Here is a 13,225-nt window from a genome sequence, read left to right on the forward strand (position 1 = left end):
AACCAGCGGTGTGGGTCCACTTAATGAGTGATAACCAAAAGCATGTGAAACTGTGCTAAAACGCAGGCGGCCGCTCTGTTGACCTTGCACTTGTGTTGTATGACATCATTCAGCCCCTCACATGGACATGATCGTGAATATAAAAGGTAGGCCCAGAGTGTGTCTGTATCCCTGTTGAACCCATAAAAACAGCTCTGTCCTGAACCCAGCACCCCCACTCAGGGGAGGCTGGGATTTGTAGGTGGGCCTGAGGAAAAAATTAGATGGAATATTATTAATTCAAGTGTAATGATTCCTTAGGGTGTTTGTGTATAAGAGGGCATACGCACTGTAAATATGCGAGGCGGGTGAACTTTACGGCTGGTCATATTTGTGTGTTTGCGCCCGCGGAGGTAGACATTACCTCTGAAAGTAATTGGGGCAGCCGTGAAGTGTGACACCTCAGTGATCTGAGTGGGTGTTAAGGCTGTAAATTCAGCTACATGTGCGATTGGATATTTGTTTGCGAACATAAGCGCAGGAGGAAAGATGCAGAGAACGGCCACCAGCGCTCGGTGCCATCAAATGAAGGCTGTGATTGTCAGCCACTGGATACAATTTAACGGAGACTGAGACAGCTTGATTGAAATATAGAATTCTTTTAATTTAAAAGTGTGCGCAAAAAACCAAAAACGTATTTGAAAACCACATAACACCGCAGATTAATCTTTTAAAGGCCGGGTTTTGGAGCCAGGCAGCAGGCATTTCCTTCTGTTCAGCCACTACTTAATTTATACTTCTGCAGTGAATATGATGCTTACGGGAGATTTATGCTTCTGCATTAAATCTACATATAGGTATATAGTAACCACGACTACACCACCATCAAAAACACTGGTATAAATACTTGGTAGTGCCGTTGGCCACTTTAATCATTGATGCATTGTAGTCACTACATGGATTCACCACAGAAGTATGCTGGCCAGATCCCCCAGAAAACTAAATGTGAGGTAGACAAATGTGTTCCTGTGGGACAAATGGGACACAATGTTGTAGTCTAAATATTTTGATTATATTTTGGTGTTATCTCAGCTGCTCTTCTGTCCCGTAACAAATTTTGCCCTTCACTTTAGGTGTGTCCAAAGATTGTTACCCTTACCCTTTTTTTAAAGCTATATCTGACAATTTTAGCGATTTTCATAACCCGGATATTCTGTGCTACGCCACATACACAGTTAATTTGGGCACTGTCATGTGATACCTCAGTGATTTCTGTAGCTTGATAACCAATATAGGTAAGATGTAACCTCAAATGTAGAAATTAGGTTTTATTCGTCATTAGCTCATTTGGCTAAAACACTGATGGGCTCATGGTAAGGCATCTGTCCAACTGCCCACAGTTCACAAGACCCCTACAGTATTGGACACAATGACACCTAATGCATCATTACCAAAATTGTGCTCAAGGTCCTATTTGTTGTTTTTTGGGCACTTTTCCATTTCATAGCATAACATCCCTTCCTACTACAAGCTCATCAGATTCTCACTCCTGATGTATCAAAATGAGATTCAAACCATTTAGCAAAGACGTTAACATACTGCTGATAAAATTACGCATGCAAAAATGATAAAGGAAGAACTTAAAATATTGCTTTGCCACACAGTGCATACCACTGGTGTCGTGTTAGGTGGTGATGATCATGGAGGGAGTGGTTGACTCTCACATTAATTAGGCAGGGTTGGGGCTTTCATCAGTAATATGTAATCAATGCTATGACATGCTGATACATTCACGTATTTTCATGCTTTTTGTGTCCATGGTTACTACTGACCACATGATCACATAACACTCCTAAACTCACACACACTTTAATTTGGTGGTGAACGAGATTAACCTTTTACTGGAGGAGACTGTTTGTAAGCAAACTAATTTTAATTCTCATTAATTTGTAGAGCCAACTAATGACACGGAAATTGATAACTTGCTTTCTGTACATCATAAATTACTATTATCTGCGAATTGTGATTGATCATCCACCATAATATCACATTTACAAATAAAATTTTATAGGCTGCAAATTGATGCTGCATCACAAAACATCAGGTTATCAAAACAATTGAAATGCAAATATCTGATGATCCCCTAGGTTGAATTTATGAAGTTTAACCAACTAATTAATGCTTTCAGAATGCTTTTTTTGTTTGTTTTTTTAAATTGGGCGATGTGTCGTAGCGGTAACTATACTTAAACACAGATTCACATAATTTATTTGACAGACTACTTTTAAAATGCCACGATGCCATTTTATTTCACAAGTATATTAAAAACTGTGTACATAGTGCTACAGTACATATTTACCACATTTATCCTTTTACTTGACAGTGAATAAACACAACTTCAAAAGGATTTTACAAAATCAAATAACACACTCATCTGTGATCTTCACCACTGTGTCTGTAATACAGGAGAGATTTCTTACTGCAGGCATCAAGCCAGTTTGTGCGCCATTAACAGCCACACAGAAGTTCATAGTCAGTTTACATAGACAGGCTTAGTAGGAGGTGGTGATACAGTTAAATGCTGTGTTAATTACTGTTCCAGTACATACCAACAATTAACTGGACTTCTTAGTTTTATTATAATGTACTTCATCACTGCAGGACAGCCAAAAATGAAATTTAAAACGCCTAAAAATTTACTGTGTCTAGTAACCATTTAAAAAGTATCATTAGGGTCTAATGAGAAACACCATCAGACCCTTTGGGATGTTTGCGTACCCTGAGAAAACAAAAGTGTCAAACTAATCACTCATGAGTGAAAACGCAGGATTCAACACAAACATAGCTGGAATGGAAAATATTTAACTGTTAAAACACAATACAGTGAAAAGTGAAGTTTAATAAAAACAAAACAAAAACCAACCCTATAAGGTCACATAAAATTGCAATTTTGATGACAAGCATGCCATGAAGTGATTCCTCAGTGTCATTAAAATTTGAATTTACCGTTGTAACATTAGAACCTGACATCTCCAATCATTCTCTTTTCTTTTTTGTGTGTGCAAGTAATTGAATATGTGGAGAAATGCAGACGAGGAGACTCCTGCCTCTTTTCTCCATCTCTGCTAAAACGAGAAAGCTGACGATTACGGTACACACGTGTAACTAAGTGTTACACATAATAAGGAATAATAAGGAATTAAAGGGGGAAAAAGAAAGAAAGAAAGTGGAACATATTCCTTCTTGCTAGGGAATGTCATCTGGGGCAGCTTTCACTCACAGGAAATTTTGGCAAAGCTTTTATGTTTATCTTTTATCTTTACACCCATTGTCATTAAGAAAACAAAAAACAACCACACTATAACTGAGAAAACAAAAAGTTGAATATCTTAAAGTATTATTATAGAAATATGCTTATTTTGTAAGGCCACAGCCAGTAGCTAGGCAGCTTTTCTTCATAACTGAATTTTAAGTTAATGTACACCGATTTTAACCTTCATATAGAGTAATAAAGCTAGCCTGTTGCCCTCATCATAGTCCCAAACTAAAATTCCACCCTGCTAGTTCCAGCCTCAAACTGAATTGACAGAGTGGTGTCCTCTTTATTCTACTCTTGGAAGAACGTTGAGATTACAAAACAGACCCACTTCATTATCAGATGCACATAGCCTCAGCCATAATTGGCTTCTGGGTGTAATTACATGTAAGGCTTCTCTGATTCTTCAGAGCTTTAGGAGGACTATACAAATGTTTTGTGATACCCAAACTGAACTGGAACATTCAAACTAAACTCATGCCAAGCTCCCCAAGATGAGTGAAAATTGGTATATTAGAGTCAATAAATAAATCAAAGAATTTTAACCTGGAACTAAGATGTTCCTTTCAAAGGTCTACATGACCACACATTTGGTTCACTGTGCAGGATCAGACCATGTTGGTTTGGGTGTTTGGGCTGCGACTCTGCAGGTCCTGTACTTGATCAAGAACCCAGTTGATGTTCGGTCTCTCCTGAGGATTTGACACCATTATGGAGCTCAGCAGCATCTGCAGACCCTCTGAGTATCTGGGTACAAGACAAATACCAACTTTAGGTTTGATACAGTGCTGTCAAAGGTCTTGAGTTACCCCCTCGCTTCTTTAGATTTTGGTTCCAAGGAGTCAGAATTTCTTGTAAGCTTTTTTCACTCATTTTCAGTCCAGTCCTTGTACCGAGCATTTTCAGAGGAATCTTTTTTGTTTGTTAAGCAACTTCACACTGACATATGAATGATTCAAGCAGAAAAAGGCACCTAACTCAAAGGATGAACTAGTGTCTATAGATAACAGACAACTCAGCACAGAACCCATTCTAAATGGTTATTTTAGGCACTTTGTTAAGAGCAGCATGTCACAACTTTAGTTCAAACTTCAAAAAAAAAAAAAAAAAGTGTTCACTGAAGCCTAATCAGAAACGGTCTTTGGGGAAGGATGGCTGTCAAGAAGCCATTGTTAAAGAAGGGAATAAACATGGAGAAAATGTTCAGGGTGACCAAATTACACAAGAACTGGACTGAAAATCAGTAGGAACAGGTCTTATTGGGTGATTAATCCAGATTTGATAACTGTGGTTCAAATCTTAGTCAGTGTGTTTGGAGAAGTACAGGTGAGAGGTACAATAGAGTGTCCACACCAATCTATGACGCATGGTGGAGGCTCTATCATGATTCGGGGCTGCATTTCAACCAGTGGTGTTGGAGAACAACATTTGTGAAATTATCAACACAGAAAAGTGAGGTTAGATACACCATACAGTGCCATGAGGAAAGCATCTGGTTGGCAACTGCTTCATTTTTCAGCATGTAAATGATCCTAAAGCTCAAACTTCAACATTACTGAAAAACTATTCCTGAAGACTACTTTTAAAAAAATGACAGAAAGCTTGTCTAAGAGAGTTCAAGCTGTGTTGAAGAATAAAAGGTGGTGATACCAAATCTTGACTTTCAAACTTTTGAAAGAACTTCAAAGAACTGCAATACCTTTTCCTTCCTATGAAAATATGATGAAAGGAGGGGTAGCTTAAGACTTCTACACCGCACTGTAAAGCATGTGCGGTGTTAAGCATGCACAATTTTTATTAACAGTGAAAAGGTTTCCAGGGTGTAGCCAGGCTCACAGCCACATAGCTTTTTTTTTTAAAAATGAAAGAGAAACTAAACTTAGTTTTTTTGTACTACATTTGAGAGGTCAGTGTTGTGTTAGCTTAACTGAACAGTACCAAAGAAAATTCAAGCATACAAAAATCTTGGTAAGGTACCTATTCCTGTTACTATCGGTCCTAAAATCAGTTGCACGCCATTTGAACTGGAACATGCTTTTATTCTCCAGGGCTTCTCAATTCAAAACAACTGTTTTTTCCTACTACTTTGCAAAGCAGTAACACAAACATTTAAATAAATAGGAAACTTTCAAGCTACAGCCTGAAGACTGACCTGCAAGAGGGAGGGATGGATACTGGATTCTGGACAGCCAGAGCAACACTGTCTCCCTTCTGAAATATCAGATCGTACGGCCCTTCCAACATCATCATACAGTAAAGCACACAGCCAAGTGACTGGAACGGTGGGGACAGCAAAGCACAAGAAAGAGGTTTCATCTGTGAGTGACATTTACTGAGAACAAACATACGCAACACAGACAAGCCAAGAGGAAAAAGGTCTACACAGCTTTACCCAGATATCAGTGCGCTCATCTATAATGCAGTGGCTCTCAACATTGAAGAGTTCAGGAGCCCTGTACGAAATGGTGCACCGCTGGGCGGCCCAGTCCTGTATGGTCATGGCTTCTCTGGATCCTTTTACCTGCAATGAAGTCATTTTTATTAAATCCATTGTGGGTTAAGTAGTTTAGGGGCTCTAGCGGTAAGACGTTGGATGGATGTGTTAAAGAACCACAAAGTAGTTTCAGAGACATACAAAAAGCAAATCTAACAATAAAAGCTATGGAAATGTTAAAAGTCACATGTGACATTGCTCATTACACAGTCAATTATGTTTAAAAAGAAAAAAAAAGAAAATCTAGAAAGAAAACAGCTGTGTCCTGAGAAACTAAAGACAAAACCCAGACATTTAGCTGTATAACCTAAATATGAGCTTCACTACTCTGCCATCTAGTGGTGGAGCTCAGCAACATTTAAATTCAATAAAATTGAATTGAATTCAATTAAATAAAAGCCTGAAAATTACTTTTCAGTATAAACAAACACAAAAAAGTAGTGAGGACGGCACTTTGTTCTTACACATTCAGAGCACAAAAATGCTGTGGTGACCAGTCTCACCTCAGGCTTCAGTTAAACTAACTAAGTCTTTTTTTCCACAAAAAAACCCATAAAGTCACAAATCTTAAAAATCCTTCTTAGACCCTGGATTTTACCTCAATCCTGGCACGGTTCATTGAGCCAAGGTCCATCAGAACTGGCCTGTCATCCTCATCAAGAAGCACATTTGTGGGCTTTATGTCTCTGTCAAATTATAGCACACAGCAGGCATTTAGATGTAGACAACTGTCGGGTTAAAAACAAAAAACACAAAAGCAGGTTGACTGTTGCATCAGTCACTCATGCCTGGAGGCCTGTTGCTGACCATCTGGCAACAACCAGTCACTCGGGTAAGCTGTGGGACGTTGGACAAGAAGTAAAAATGCTGTGCAGTCCCACATAAAGAGGAACATCTGGTCACTCGAGCTGAAATTGCCATTTTGATGATAACCAAACTACCTTTAGTTTGTTTTTCAAAAGAAGTACAACTATTTAGACAAATAATCTTGAGACAATGTGCTACATTTTGACTGGTTCTTCAATACATGCACTTTTCTAAAGCCTGGCTTTTAGTCAATGTGTATGAAGGGAAGTATTTTTAGCATAGTCACATTGGGTATAACATTAGTCAGGCTAAAGTTCCAAATTACCAAAAAGTAAGAAGCTTTGCAAATTTTTGTGAAAATGATAGAAACTACAACACAGAAAATGAAAAGGTAGTATATAGTGAGAAATTTGTTTTTCTAAAGTTATTTTTACATTTTGCACAAGAACAATTATTCTGTGAAGTGACATCGTCTGTGTGCATGTGCCATAACTTGTTAAAAATTACTAAAATTGTCAGATATGAGATATACAGATGCTACTGACAACTATTTAGTAAGTTGGCAAGAAAGTTTAAAAGGTTACGTTCAAATATATTGCATTTGAACACGTCCCAGCATTGTAAACGTGTCCCACTTTGACCCACACAAACACTGTGTTTGTCCCATATGTTTGTTGGAATGTGGTCAAGCTATTTGCAGCTGACCATCAATAAAGACAATATGGCAATGAGCTGCAAGACACACAACTGGTTCAACTTATTTAAGTGGTGAAATAATGTTTTTGTTTCTAAATGCATAAGTATTGTGGAGCTTTCTAAAAGATAAAAATTATGGATTTCCCCCCTTTATGGGAGTAATGAATCTGAATATGGCAAAATAATCTGGTATTTCTTTTGAAATGTGTGAAACATGATATGCATGTAGTGCACTCGCTTGTCATTTCTGCACCACCATGCACTGCTGCTGAAAAACTGCATACCCCAAGTCAAAAATAAACAGATCGGAAGTAAGATTAAAGTTTTAATCAAATAATGCATAACAGCACAATGATGTTTATTCTTTTTTTCATATAGTTTCTCATTCAACATCTCAGATGGTTAGGGATTACCTGTGTGCATAGCCTTTGTCGTGAATGGCCTTGAGTCCAGAGCAGATACCACGAAAGATTTGCAAAATTTGTTTTTCAGGCATTGAGCTCCCCTTGTCTCTCAGCTTCTCCAGAACAGACCACAGACTGCCTTTCTGTTTGCATAAGCACGCAAGCATATCAGACCAAGATCATTTCTCTCAAGATTATGCTAATGATAACTGCTGCAAAAACTTACTCTCATATATGGCAGAAGTAGCCGGGCTTCAGTCTTGCCTCCATGATCAACAAAGGAATGTGCAACCAGGCTCAAGACGTTGGGATGGTTAAACATCTGGTGCATCTCCACCTCTGTCTGAGCCTCCTGGCGACCCTCACGGTCATGACATAGGATTCTCTTCAGGGCATAGAAGTGCCCATCCTTTACCCCTTCAACCAGATCAACGAAACTGAACCCACTGAAAAGAGAAAAAGGTTTATCAATGCAAAACTGACTTAAAAGGAAAGGAACAGTGACATGCCATACATACTTGCTTTGGTTTGAACAAAGGAGGTGAAGAAAAGTGTGCATGTAGTGGGTTGGAGTTTGTTGAGACAACTATCAGGGGGATTTATGACAAAAGGATAGCAAATTAATCAAAGTTAAGGTTTGCAAGATGGTAGTGAAACCTGCTATGATGTATGGCTTGGAGCCTGTGATACTGCCCCCCCCCCCCCCAAAAAAAAACACCCACAAAAAGAAACAAAATAAAAACAAAGAGTGGGCAGAGTTGAAGATGCTAAGATTTTCACTGGGAGTGACCTGATTAGACAGGATTAGAAATAAGTAGATCAGAGGGACGGCTTTGGAAACACAGGTAGAAAACAAAGATTGTTTGGACATGCACAGAGGAGGGATAGTAGATATGTGTCAGACAGCAGGAAAAGAGGAAGGCCACAGAGAAGACTCATGGATGTAGTGAAGGAGGATATACAAAGGGTTTGTGTGACAGAGGAAGACTATGGCTAAGGTGAGACAAAGGGAGATAACCACTGTTATCCTAAAAGGGAACAGGTAAAAGAAGAAACTGGAGCCAAAAAGTTTTAATAATCAACAATGCATTAATCCATCTTTCATTGCCTTATGATTTCCCAGCATATCTGAGGTTATAAACTTGATTCGTCCCTGTTAATAAAATAAAATAACGAAGAGAGTGTATAGGATCTGTTTACAAACTAACAACCAGTGCCCATGTTCCCAGTAAGTTGAGATGCGGTCACCAAGTGCAGCTATGAGACTCATGAATGAAGGTCACAGTAATGAGCTACATCGGGATAACTCTTAGAGGATTAATTATTCATTTGTTTCTTTTTCTAATTTAGGATTTGGTGACAAATATAAAATCTTATGATATACTTCTGCGTAGTTAAAGTCATACAGTGTGAAAATGTTTTCTTACCCTTCGTCGAGCTTCTGGACAAAATAATACTTTTTGTTATCAATGGTGATGGAGGCACGGGAGCATACGCACATTGTCTGTCCCATCTTGACTGGTACATTGTCTTAGGGCAAGCTTTTAAAGGGACTGGGAATTTAAAAAACAAACAAACAACAAAAGACAGAAAGTTATCCAAGGGTGACAGAAATGCATAAAGTCTATCAATTGTGTTAACTATGTAAAATAACCGTTACTGGAAGTAATCTAAAAGATATCGGCCGTGTATATAAAACACACTGGGTCTTACAGCGCTAATGAACTGTAACATAAATGTTAGCCAACACAGCATTACATTAACACGTAGCATAGCTGAGGATAGCAAAGCTACAACAGGTAATATTTCACATTAGGGTCAACTTTTAATATTAACTCAAGTCGACCTGTAGCTTTACCTAAATACCTACAAGCTATAAATAACACGCTATGCGATTAAACTCGTTAAGTTCCTTATTCTTACCAGTTTCTGTTTACCAGGTTAGCTCGCTGTCATATTGCTACGTCCATTTTCCTCTTCTTCTATTATCAGAGTGGGAGGGTTGTACTGCTAACAGCGCCAGAAGACGACTAGCGGTGAAATTGAGTGGAGAAAAAAATGGCGGATAACGAGCGTAAAAGGAGGGGTAACACCGACGACAGAGGTGATATGTGTGCTGTTTTATAGTGTATACTATGGTTGAAAAATATAAAGTAGTCAGTGTTAGCTTGATATGCCCCCTGTTTATTAAAACTAAGAAGAGACGTTAGCAGAAGGTGTCTTAAGACAACTTCATGCTAAGTAGATAAGCTTGCTAATGACAAGTTAGCAGTTAATATTGTGTTGACGTTAACCTATTTAGGTGCGTGTCAGATGTACTATTAATTAACAGTTGATAAGCCAAAGGCATCACTCTTTACTACAGTCCACTGTTTTGTTTTTAGCTTCATAACTCGCCGGAATAGCTGGTGTGCTATTAGCTAACTAATGCTAGTTAGCGCTGGCATCTTAGCTTGGGGTTACCTGGTCTTATACATCATGTAGAGTGCTTCAAACACCAAATTCTGATAAGGTTGCGACTTACTACGCACACAGTCGTCACGTGGATTGATAAAGCACCAAATTAAATGGTAGAGTGGTACTTATGTTTCGTTGCTTCATTAATGGCTAGCCATACAGGTAAAGATGATGGATTTAATAACGCCCAGGAAACAGTTGTTCACCTTGGTGAGTTGTCTTGCCTCAAGCAGGGCCGCAGGAGGAGGGAGGCAGAGTGAAAACTAAGCCTGTCTCTTGTAGCACTGTGGGGGGAGAAGGGACCGCAGTCAAACGCACATCCCAGCATCTCACCCACGAAGATGAAGACGAGTCTTCAGCAGACCCACCAGCACCAACCAAAGTCTCCAAAATAGGCTTCAGCATGAGCAGTCAATTGGGGAAGAAAACAAACCCCATATCTATTAAACTGGGAGCACCGGTGAGTATGTGAGACTGTAGACTAACACTGTGCAACGCTGTTATTTAAAAATCTGTACCCTATTAATATAATGGGTGTTGTAACACCCATGAAATTGTTGTACACAGTCTCTGAATAGCATAAAAGTTAGAGCATGGGATTGTAAATGATCATGGCACACTGCTCAGAAAAGTCCTAAAGAGTTTTTAAAAAGTAGTAGTGAAGTTTTTAAAAGTTTTAAAAAGACATGTCATTTGAATCTGGCCACCAGTGTGAAAGGTGTTGGAAGAATAAGGAATTTACCTCATCCAAGATTTGCATGTTGCTGTGTTTATGCTTCCAAAAGACACTGTGACTGCAATCGCAATTTATTACCTTGAGTGAAGTTCTTCAAAATTGTCATTAACAGTCAATAGACCATAAGAATCAAATGACTAGTTTTGGATGATCAGCCATCACTATGACGGTTGCCTCACAAAACACATTTCATCCCTATTTTCTCCATTTTATGAATGTGTTCATATGCATGTTGGTGTTGGTAATATCCAAAATATCAGAGGTCAGTTTCACGTTGACCTTCTGTGTTGTTACATAAACTTCTTTATTCACTGCTATAATTCAGAAGCTGAAGGAAGGATTGTGATTTCTGAGCATGGAGGTGTGATGCTTGATGCTAAGTTGTGGTGTTTTATTTTGTTTTCCTAATTGTCATGTCCCCCAACCTGTTTTTAGAAGCCCAAAGAGACTGCGCCATCACTTCCTGCAAAAAAGCTGGGCCTAGCGTCTGTTTTTAACGAAGACGATGATGTAAGTGTCTGTGCATGCAGGCATGTCACGATCACAAAAAATGCTTGAACAGTAGATGTTCAGAGGCTGATATTAACTTTCTTTTGTCATGTAGAGTGAACCTGAGGAGATGCCTCCAGAAGCAAAGATGAGGATGAAGAACATTGGGAGGTACAGACTGTACTTTACAATTTTGCACTTGGCTTCTGTGGTCAGCTTTGAAATCTTTAATTTCTTTACTTCTGTCACCTTTTTAGGGAAACGCCAACATCTGCAGGACCTAATTCCTTCAACAAGGGCAAACAGGGATTTTCCGATCATCAAAAGCTTTGGGAAAGGAAGCTCAAGTCCCAAGCAGAAAACTTGTAAATAACTACAGCAAATTTTGTCACTACTAGCTAATTTTGTATAGGTTAACCATGTTAAATATCAGTGAAGGCTCAGATAATTAGTCATTAGAGTCCTAGTTTTTCCAACTTCTCTGTGGGTCTGTGATGATGAATACTTTAAGCCTGCTTTGATTGTGACTGAATTTGTTTCCACTTTGAAATACTGGTTGACCTCTGTGTAAAAGGTGTGAACTGGTGATGAAAAGAAATTCCCCAGTATGATGGCTACAATTGTATTTGCTTTTTCAGGTTAATGAAAAAAACAAAACTCTCACCTTACGCCCCACATTTTCCTTTGCTCCTCTCCAAAGCTGGTGAGCAAGTGTGCTGCTTGCTTAATTTCTGTGTAAAAATGTAAATAGGAGTGCCACAGTGTTTTATTTTTAAAATGCCACAAATCAGAGTGTGAGACCTATGCTGTCTTGAGTGTGAAGTACACTAGACATGGCATGAGTTTGTCAGTTCCAGATCCTTGGTTTTCACCGGCTGTGCCACCTCAGTGTTTATGTTATGCTTGCTTTCTTTTACCCATTCAGGCTAATTACTGTAGAAATATGTCTGATTTCATTTTTATGTCCAAAACTAATATGTCTGTAGTTGACCTCTGTGTGAAACCCAGACTGAATGCGGCATGATGTGGATACCAGGGTGCGGGTAACAGTGCTGTTGATATGTTAATCAGGCCCATTTTAAGTTGCACCTCACTGATATAAATTGTGCTTTACAGTCTGGGGGAAATCCATCTTAATGAGAAATATGAACTTTGAATTTCTGTGGGTTGAGTGTTCTGTTAACGTCCCCTAATAAATTCAATCAACGTTATGCTGAAATCTGTTTCCATTAAATATTTCCTTTTTTAAAGTGTGTATTTATAAGTCAGTCTTTGTAACATGTGAAACCAGGTACATACTCACGGACACTAATAAAGTCAGTATAGGAGGTGACTATAGTATAGTAGGGCTGAGTTTCGATAATCGATTTTCCAATTAAAATCAATTTCACCTTGAATAAAGCGACATCGATTCATTTCTCACCCGATGGCACGTACACGCCGTTGGGGCTGAAAGCTGACAGCTCACAGATCCTGATGCTGCAGATTGTGTCACTCTCCATCCAAAATTGACTGAACCAGCAGCAAAAGAAGATCCAAACTATGCTTCACATTTCGCTTCACATAAACATCATTGTGAATTTCCTCTTACTTTTGCTTTTTTTGGCTTCTACCACAATAAAATCACACTTCCTACACAGCTTTCTCTCTCTGTGTTTTTCAAGAACAGTTTCTCATCTCAAATCTCTTTTTTTTCTGCATTCGTTTGCTTATTACCCACCAGTCTACTGTCGTTTACAGCGGTAGACTGGTTTAAAAAAAAAAAAAAGAGACATCCAACAAGAAAGCCTCATTTTTTTATGTTCAATACCAAAGAAATGTAAATTTTTTTAAATTATGCCAAATTG

General features: G+C 38.7%; 2 protein-coding genes across 4 annotated transcripts; one reads left to right on the plus strand and one right to left on the minus strand.

Moving 5' to 3' along the window:
• Positions 1-2,261: 2,261 nt before the first annotated feature.
• stk16 (serine/threonine kinase 16) lies at positions 2,262-10,449 on the minus strand. 2 transcript variants are annotated; one of them, XM_082520998.1, is made up of 8 exons: positions 10,360-10,449; positions 9,124-9,249; positions 7,923-8,142; positions 7,706-7,839; positions 6,388-6,475; positions 5,688-5,816; positions 5,448-5,569; positions 2,262-4,042 (listed from the first exon to the last, which is right to left on the minus strand). In XM_082520998.1, exons 2-8 carry the CDS (start codon positions 9,207-9,209, stop codon positions 3,904-3,906), a joined length of 918 nt encoding a protein of 305 aa, XP_082377124.1. In that variant the 5' UTR covers positions 9,210-9,249; positions 10,360-10,449; the 3' UTR covers positions 2,262-3,903. The 2 variants fall into 2 exon arrangements, with proteins under 2 accessions (XP_082377124.1, XP_082377123.1); XM_082520997.1 differs by lacking the exon at positions 10,360-10,449 and adding an exon at positions 9,620-9,709.
• pcnp (PEST proteolytic signal containing nuclear protein) lies at positions 9,692-12,589 on the plus strand. Of its 2 annotated transcripts, none has more exons than XM_082521192.1 (5): positions 9,692-9,800; positions 10,387-10,613; positions 11,325-11,399; positions 11,494-11,549; positions 11,636-12,589. In XM_082521192.1, the coding sequence occupies exons 1-5, from the start codon at positions 9,755-9,757 to the stop codon at positions 11,745-11,747; spliced, it is 516 nt and encodes a 171-aa protein (XP_082377318.1). In that variant the 5' UTR covers positions 9,692-9,754; the 3' UTR covers positions 11,748-12,589. The 2 variants fall into 2 exon arrangements, with proteins under 2 accessions (XP_082377318.1, XP_082377317.1); XM_082521191.1 differs by having other exon boundaries at positions 9,695-9,800; positions 10,384-10,613.
• Positions 12,590-13,225: the final 636 nt, after the last annotated feature.

This window comes from Aulonocara stuartgranti, assembly GCF_965226115.1.
Source record: "Aulonocara stuartgranti genome assembly, chromosome: 1".
Lineage (NCBI taxonomy): Eukaryota > Metazoa > Chordata > Actinopteri > Cichliformes > Cichlidae > Aulonocara > Aulonocara stuartgranti.